This window comes from Nanorana parkeri, unplaced genomic scaffold, assembly GCF_000935625.1.
Source record: "Nanorana parkeri isolate BGI_ZX_2015 unplaced genomic scaffold, ASM93562v1 scaffold332, whole genome shotgun sequence".
Classification (NCBI taxonomy): Eukaryota; Metazoa; Chordata; class Amphibia; order Anura; family Dicroglossidae; genus Nanorana; species Nanorana parkeri.
This window is the reverse complement of record NW_017306600.1, coordinates 615,840-624,664: the sequence shown is the minus strand read 5'-3', so window position 1 is coordinate 624,664 and position 8,825 is coordinate 615,840. Positions and strand designations below refer to the sequence as shown.

The following is an 8,825-nucleotide window of genomic DNA, read 5'->3' as shown; positions in this document are numbered from 1 at the left end:
TATTAATGGACATGGTGTGGATTATAAAAGTTGGAAGATATATCTTCACATATTTCAAGGACTTTCTTGCATTAAGAAGGAATGGTCTACACATATGGATATGTAGATGAAGTGGGAGTTATACATCACTTGTGAGATTTAATACAGGACTTTCTTTATGTACACATTCTATGAGATGCACTTGAACAATTATATGTTTTTTTGTTATTCACATTTTTTTCAATGTTTATTATGGCTTATAGTGTCTAGACTAGGGATGCACCGATACCGGTATTTTGGTACCGATAATTTTTTTTCAGTACTCGCCGATACCAATTACCGAGTAACGGAAGTCCCATTCAGGAAGCCAGGTGGCGTGTAATGACTCGCCACCTGATTAACAAGAAAGTCCCCTCTTACCTTAGTATGTGCAGCCTGTCATACCCCGGGGCCTCTTCAGCGAGAACGTGACATTTGTCCAATACCCAGCCGGAGCCATCTAGCTGGCCAATCAGGAAGCCGGGCGCCGTGTAATGACGCGACGCCCTGCTTTCTGATTGGCCGGGAGGCCGGCTCCATGCTCTCTTGTCATGAGATGACGAGGGAGCATGAAGCCATCTTCCCGGCCAATCAGAAAGCAGGGCGTCGCGTCATTACACTGATTGGACGGCTCGGGCTGGGTACCGGAGAGGCCCCGGGGGATGACAGGCTGCACATACTAAGGTAAGGTAACCTTACCTCACAAGGCAAGCTTCCGGTCAATCGCAAAACCGGGCAGCGTGTAATGACGCGCTGCCCGGCTTCCTGATACCGGAAGTACTCGTGCTAGGCATCGGAGCATTTGGGCAAGTACGAGTACTTGCCCAAATACTCGGAATCAGCACCGATATCGATACTAGTATCGGTATCGGTGCATCCCTAGTCTAGACCATTAGACAAAGAGTTTTTTTTCTGAAGTATCATTAGCACAGGCATTGTGCAACATAGGTGTTGTGGATAGCACATAATTGTTTCATCACTTTGTGATAATTTCACAATTTCTAACATTTTTCTCACATTTTAGGAATATATTTTTAGAGTTTGTGAAGCGCAGTGCTATTCTTTTTTCCAAAGCATGTAAAAAACCACCTGCGCTGCCGCTAGGCTCTGTGAATCTCCCTAAAAAGTGGCATATGCTACCACAGTGGCATTGTCTGACTGAATATTAAATAAATTGAATATGGACTTTTATATGACTTGACTTTTATCTGAGAACCGGGACACTGGGGCACGAGAGCTCCGGCTCATTTGGAGTCACAGACTGGAGTGATATCTGGGATCTATGTCACAGGGGACTTAGGATTCTGTGTTATCAAGGACGCACCAGAGGAACAGAGTCCAATAAGGGCCAGGACTTTTACAAAGCCTCCAATGGTGAGGACGATTGTGCGGTCAGACCAATTCCAGCCACCGAGTGGCTGCTGATGGGAGAGGGAGATTTGTATGGGCCATACATAGCACCACATGCATTTTCCATATTTGGGGTCACCGGCAAAGGTCTGGACAAAACTCATATGCTCCATGGTCTCTGATATACAGTATTGTCCCAGCTGACAGACAGGTGCTCACCTATCATCTACACTTATGCACATACTGCCGGACAGTGTGATCTCCTGCCTAATACTATAACCATAGTTTCGGTGGTGATGTCACTGCACGGGCAGCGACGTAGGACACTTGCTGGAGAGAGGTAAGTGTTGATGGATGTAAACCTCTTTATACATTTTGTTTACTTTTGCACTCACTCTTGCTCTCAGAGAAAGGATGGTAAAAAGGTGATAGGTGAGCACTTGTGTGGCAAATGGGAAAGTATTTCAAAGACCATGGAGCAGCTGAGATAATCTATCACCATGTTGTCCAATCTGCTAGCCGGGCCATACACATCCGCCCGCCTGGCTCTTAGCAACCTGGGACACTCTGGCTGGCACCCTGGCTCTTGGGAACCAGTGATGCATTGCCTCCTGGCCGGCATTCCATCACTAGTTGCCAGGAGCCGGGTGGGAGGCCAGCCAGGGCATTTCTGGTTGCTAGGAGCGGGTCAGGGAGATGTATATGGAAAAGAGGTAAAGAGTAAAAATAAGGAACAAAAAAAAAGAGCCTGAGAGCAGGAAAAAGGCAAGAAAAAATGTGCCATATGTGGCATACCCTGGATACACCACTACTCCTTGACGCCAGGCCAAAAACTGAGCTGCCTTGGATGGGGGGTGGCCACCAGCAGGAGCCGTCCCCAGATACAAGCTTCTTTTTTGTGGCTAGCATCCTACTCCTGCAGGTGCCGGTATTATCAAGATCTCTGCAGTGTCCTCCAATGAAAAAAGAAAAATGTATTTTGTGTGCCTCAAATGCCTTTGCAAAGTGAGTTATTACCATCTAAATGTAGCAGTGACATCATGGCTGTGCAGCACACAGCCTATGCCAAGAGCAGAGCCAAAGGATAGACCAAGCAGGTCCACCCACTACAGGCTGTCTGCAAAAAACTAGAGGAGGGGGCTGATACTAGATCCCTCACCCTCCACAGAGAGACTGAGCAGCAGTGATGGGTCTTTATTAAAGGAAGCTCCTGCACAGAGGCAAAGTTTCATGATGGATCACTGCACAGATCAGGAAGAAATACACAAAACACACAGGGGGTTATTCACAAAGTTGCCGAAGGCCGCCGAGTGAATGACTCAGCCGAAGTGAAGTGAGCCGAACGTTGTTCGGCTATTCACTTCAGTCTTCTACGGCTGATTTCAGCCGTACATCGGTTGTCTTGAGTGCAGGAGTTTGAGAGCAGGAGTTGCCTTGAGTGCAGGAGTTTGACTCAGCCGATCCAACATCTGGATCGGCTGAGCCGAAGCTCCAGCAGCTCACGCGATGCCGTTCGCCCCTATTCTCATAGGGGCCGGACGGCAGTGAGTGAATAGCCGAATGCCGCCAAACGGCATTCGGCTCAGCTATTCTGTTTGGTACCTCCAAGGTACCAAGCAGAATAGAAAATAAGTGAAAAGAATGAAGTAAAAAAAAAAGGTGAAAAATAATTTTCAAAATGTAAAAAAAATAGGAAAATTAAAAAATAAACTAAAATATTTTAAAGAAAAGAAAAAAAATTGTAAAGAAAAATAGAAAAACGGCTACTGTGAATAGCCCGTACAGCAGCCCTTCGTTTCGACTGAACCAAAGGGCAGAGGCGGCCGAAGAGAGCCGAAAGGATCAGCAAAAGCTATGGCTGGATCCTTCAGCTCTTTAGTGAATAACCTCCACAAAGATTCAAGTATCGATACAGATGCCTCTTATGTCTAAACAATATTTGCTTTCTGTGGATCAGAAGGTTTTTAGACTGTCTTCTTGACAGCAACCTTTTCCCCATCTCTTATGTTTATCAATGTTCTCTCTAGTCTTGTTGTTTAATTAGACTGTGTTAAGCCATAACCAAATGACTTCCCTGTAGCAAACCTGTGTTATCTCATATGAGTGACTTGCATGTGCTAAACACTATACGTCTAGTTCAGCAATGCTAATTGTAAGCAATACAGATGATTTGCATCCCTGGTTGTGCTAATAATACACCTCCAGTTTTTTTAAGCTTCATTATCATAATTCATATTATCTTACTGCACTGGGAGGACATTTATTTATTATGATAAAGCAGAGTACAAGAATGAAGGTTTTGTTGTCTGACAATCAATGTTTTTTAAGCATCCATTTCTTCATATCCTCCAGTATGACTGAAAGACAAAAAAATGTTAATATAAAGGTGATACAGTAAATGTTTGACAGACCAGCACATGCATTTGCCTTGAAACAGACCTTGCAGTATAACAGACATTGCTCATTCAGCCTTGCAAAGTAACTATAAAAACACAACCTGTGTTAGGATTTTGCTCTAAAGAGCTTGAGCTGCTGGTTATTTGATTTGTGATGTCAGCGGGCTTTCACCTGCTCACCCATGCTGCAGCACAGATCTATGTGTATCTCACGTTTTGTGAGATTGCAGAGGCAGTAAGGGCAAATAAAACCAGTAAATAATGTTTGCTTTCGCTGTTCACCTAGAAATTTGTGTACACTTATATTAGGTTACCATGGGATGTTGTATACTAGTAGGGTTTATTTTATTATCAACATCATTATTATTCAGTTAACATAAACAGCACTGCGCTGTGAATATACTAACAAAAGTGTGTGCTCAATGAATATGTGAGCATAGAGGTCATATATTAATCCTTATAATATAAAACATATATAAACATGAATCTAATAAATAATTAGCGATATGAATAAAACATTTGATCAATAATGTGCTTCAATCAATAAAATCCATTAGTACTGTGGTGTGTCCTTTTTGTAAAAAAACGTATAAATGTATAAGGTCTTAGTAGTGAAAAATTCCTCTAATTATTCCAATGTGCAAATTTGCTTTTCTCATCAACCTACGTGCCCTTCCTTCTTCACTATCAGTCTGTGATTTTCAACACTCCACCGTGTCTAAACACCTCAAATCCAAACTCGCCAGCTGTTGTTGGTCACCTTGTTGCAGGTCGGCCCAAATCATTTGTTCCTCAAACTCTTTCCAACACTTTGCTTTCCATTCCTTCAAAGGGGTGGATGGCTAAAGGTGCCCATACACCTTGCGGTTATCATTCGATTTCGGAACAACGAGATCGGGGTTCATACCATAATCAGCCAGTTGATGGGAAGTGAACAATCAGAATTACTGCACATGGCCGAATTTTCTCGATCGGTCAGGCTGGAAAGCTTTTTTAGAATTGTCCGAAAATCAATGGATTAGTGGCGTTTTCATAGGAAACAAAATTGCAACATGAATATTGCACATGCGCAAACGAAAATCCGTTCTGTCGATCCGACGAAATTCAGTCAGTTAGTATTGCTAGCGAACGGTAATCGAAATCCACATTGGTCTGTGCATGGATGGGGTATTCGAGCGGAAATCGAATGACGGTTCAATGAAGGGACAAAAGAAGTCTAACGATAAACGCAAAGTGTATGGCCAGCTTAACACTGATTCCCAATTTACTCCTTCGTCCTTCAGGGGGATGGATGGCTAGGGCTGGTTTCCTACGTGGCTCTCCCCTTTTGAGAGACAAATGATGTGGGTTGACCTGTAACAAGGTGACCAACAACAGCTGGTGAGTGCGGAATTAAGGCGTTTAGACACGATGGAGTGTTGAAAATCAGACTGATAGATTTTATTAATTGAAGCCCAATATTGAACAAATGTTTTATTCATATCACTAATTATTTATGAGATTCATGTTTACATATATAGGTTTTTATAGCTAAGGATTATTATATGACCTGTATGCTCACATATTCATTGGGGATACACTTTTTGTAGTATATTCACAGCGCAATGCTGTTTATATTAACAGTTTGGAGTAGTGTGCACATCACTATTTGGGCACAGCAGCCTAGTTAGTGAAACACAACCATAGCGCAGTGTTATATACAATTATATACAGAAAATAATTATTTGATCCCCTGCAGATCTTGTAGGTTTGCCCACTTGCAAAGAAATGAAAGGTCTATAATTTTTATCATAGGTGTATTTTAAATGATAGACAGAATATTAACTAAAAATACCAGAAAAAACACGATACAAATGTTATAAATTGAGTTGCAGTTCAGGGAGTAAAGTAAGTATTTGATCCCCAAGCAAAAGATGACTTAGTACTTGCTGGAGAAACCCTTGTTGGCAAGCACAGAGGTAAGACGTTTCTTGTAGTTGATAAAATTTGTAAAATCTGCGCTTATGGAAAAAATGGGAAATATAAGTTGCACGCACGGGCAGAAAAGACCCGACCGTTGCACACACCCGTTACCGGGTGTTTCACATATAGGCGATCAGCGGGTCCATAGCCCACCGACCGCCTCCCCCGCACGCGGTCGGCGCTGCCGGTTTTTCTTTGTTTTTTGTATCCGTGCTCTCTTGGTTAATGTGAATGAGCATTTATAATAAATCTCTCATGTATGATGTCAATAAACCACCAGTTTAATTACCCTGGTGGCAGCTAGTGTTATTATTTATAAAGTGCAATGCCTCCACTCAGTGCTAATGTGCAATGAATATATAAATAAATATTAAGTTGAATGGATAAAATTGCATAGATTCTAAGTCAAAACATTCACCAGTTCCTAAACCTTAATACAATAAATGCATGTGATAAATTGATATTCCATTGAAACGTGAATCAAGCTTAAAACAAGATATAAATTGTAAAAAAGTGATTGTAGATTTAGTGAATCAAATCTGGTATCGAGTCCAATCTGTGTAAAATATTAATAATAAAAATAATAATCCAGAAAGTGCTTGAAAGTCTTTTTCCGACACCATGTGTTAGTGTCAACGTCAATTGCCCCTCTGGGATGCGCACTCACCACACTGTTATTGTCTATAGACAATAAGAAGTTGATCAATGGATACGCGGTCCCAGCGTCCGTCCCAGCAGTGTCCCATTGGTCGGTGGTTAGCGAAAATTATAAAAAGAAACTCCTCATGGTGTCGTAGGTATAAACATTTATTTAAAAACAAGTACAAACTTACAGTTAAAAACAAAGAAATCGGGCGGTCACAAGCGGCGTGCAGACAGCCTGTATTTCCGTATTGTGCGTGGTATTGAGTTAGAAAGCCGCGCTGGTTACCAGGTTTGCACGCATCTCAGGAGGGATTTTGGTCCACTCTTTTTTACAGATCTTCTCTAAATCCATAAAGGAGAACTATGGGGTAAGTGTTCTTACACATAGTTCTCCTAATGGTCATGGGAGGAAACAAAGTAATGTAGGCTCCCATGACCCAAAGCTCAGTAAACCGCAGCCAGGACGGATCCTGACATTACTGTGGAGATCCACCCAGCTGCGTGATTGACAGCTGGCTCTGCTTATCTAGAGAAATCTTGCAGGGAGCTGCAGACCGACGGCGATTGATGGTTATTTTGTATTCCTTCCATTTGCGAATAATCGCTCCAGTTGTTTCCTTCTCACCAATCTTCTTGTTGATAGTCTTGTAGCCCATTACAGCCTTGTGCAGGTCTACGATCTTGTCCCTAACGTCCTTTAACAGCTCTTTGGTCTTGCCTATGGTGGTGAGGTTTGAATGGAAGAAAGAGATTCTATGGACAGGTGTCTTTTATATACATAATGAGTTGTTGTTAGGAGCACCTTCTTAAATTGACAGGACTAATCTGTGTACCACATAGCCAGTCTGTGGGAGGAGCCAGAATTATTGTTGGTTGGTAGGGGGATCAAATACTTATTTTAATCACTGAACTGCAACTCAATTTATAACATTTGTATCATGTGTTTTTTCTGGTATTTTTAGTTAATATTCTGTCTCATCTATTCTATCATTTACAATACACCTATGATAAAAATTATAGACCTTTCATTTTTTTGTAAGTGGGCAAACTTACAAAATCTGCAGGGGATCAAATCATTATTTTACTCACTGTATATCATAATTATTCAGCCAGTGAGGTGAAAGACTCATCTTTATTTTTCTCTAGCTCTCCCTAACTTGTCCGACGCAAACACAGGAATGTTGGTATCTCAAACATTTGTTAAATCACCACTTGGGTATTCTTACATGTGAAAGTTTCAAGTTAAATACTGCTAAAAAAAAAGATAACTGACAGAATTAAACATAATCATGCAATACCTTGCTGTATGACTATGGAGTCCAGTCTCAGCTTCATCTCAGCTCTTTCCACAATCCGTTCTTCCACTGTATTGTCAGTAATGAGACGGAATACACGTACAGTTTTTGTTTGACCTATGCGATGTGCTCGATCCTAGTGTAAATATAACACTGAATTAGTTGAGCATTAGAAGACTACGTGCTTCATATAAATGTATACAGCATTAGAGAACAAAAAAGAAAAACACTTGAAATTAAATGAAGTGTTCCTACACTGTGAATTGATTTCATTGTTGTCAGTAAAACTATAGCAAACAATAGCACATGAAAAATTAATTATCTGCTTGTACTTTTGAATTGGTAACATTGTTGATATGCCATCTTTTTTTTTCATTCTTTATTGTATTGTATGTTCCATCATTAGTGCAATTAAATGAGAATTTTAGGGTAAAATAAAATGCATCAGCAACAGGCAACATTTATGTTACGTATGTAAATGATTTAAATTACTTAGGGGGTTCATTTATAAAAGTTCCCTCCAGTGTATAGCCGGATGGATGCTGTTTGCACAGCACTAGCGCCCCTAGATGGCGCTGACAAGTATAAGAAAGTGCTATACTTTTATAAATGAAACCCTTTATGTTTGTAATCATCTGCTGATAAAAAAAAACTAGGACCAATATGTGTGGCAGTAAAAGAACAATCACTTCAGGAACTTGTTCTTGTTGAAACTGATCCATGATCCACTAAGGACCCATTCACACCACTGTGTTGCAGTAACACGCGTGGGACTCAGGTTACATGTGTTGGTGTGCTGCAGTGTCATTATTTTGAATGGCAACCCAACGCAACTCCCCAAAGCATGGTTGCACTACCGTGCATTGTGGTGCTCTGCACTACCAAAAATGGAGCAGGTAGAATTTAAGGTCCATTGTGGGACATTACACAAAGGAATGGGCTCCCTTAACAGAGGCCTGTACAGGCTCCTAATGGAGTTTGTCTTTAGCAGGTACTTAAAGAAGAACCCCAGGTTGTAGAAAAATTATCCCTTCCAATGGGGCTAACCCCCGCACTGCAAGGGTTAACTGCTCATTGTTCTCTAGGGGCTCAAATAAAGAAGAAATACTTACCTCATACTCATACTCTGTCCTGCATCAGTGTCTACTAACCTCCCCCC

At 41.3% G+C, this 8,825-nt stretch overlaps 1 protein-coding gene across 1 annotated transcript in view; it reads right to left on the bottom strand.

Annotated features, from left to right (window-relative positions):
* Window positions 1–8,825, bottom strand: part of LOC108788552 (probable global transcription activator SNF2L1) — a 114,051-nt gene that overhangs the window by 51,976 nt on the left and 53,250 nt on the right. The window contains exon 14 of the mRNA XM_018558341.1: window positions 7,670–7,802. Within this exon, the coding sequence (XP_018413843.1) occupies window positions 7,670–7,802 (133 nt within the window). The remainder of the gene's footprint in view (window positions 1–7,669; window positions 7,803–8,825) is intronic.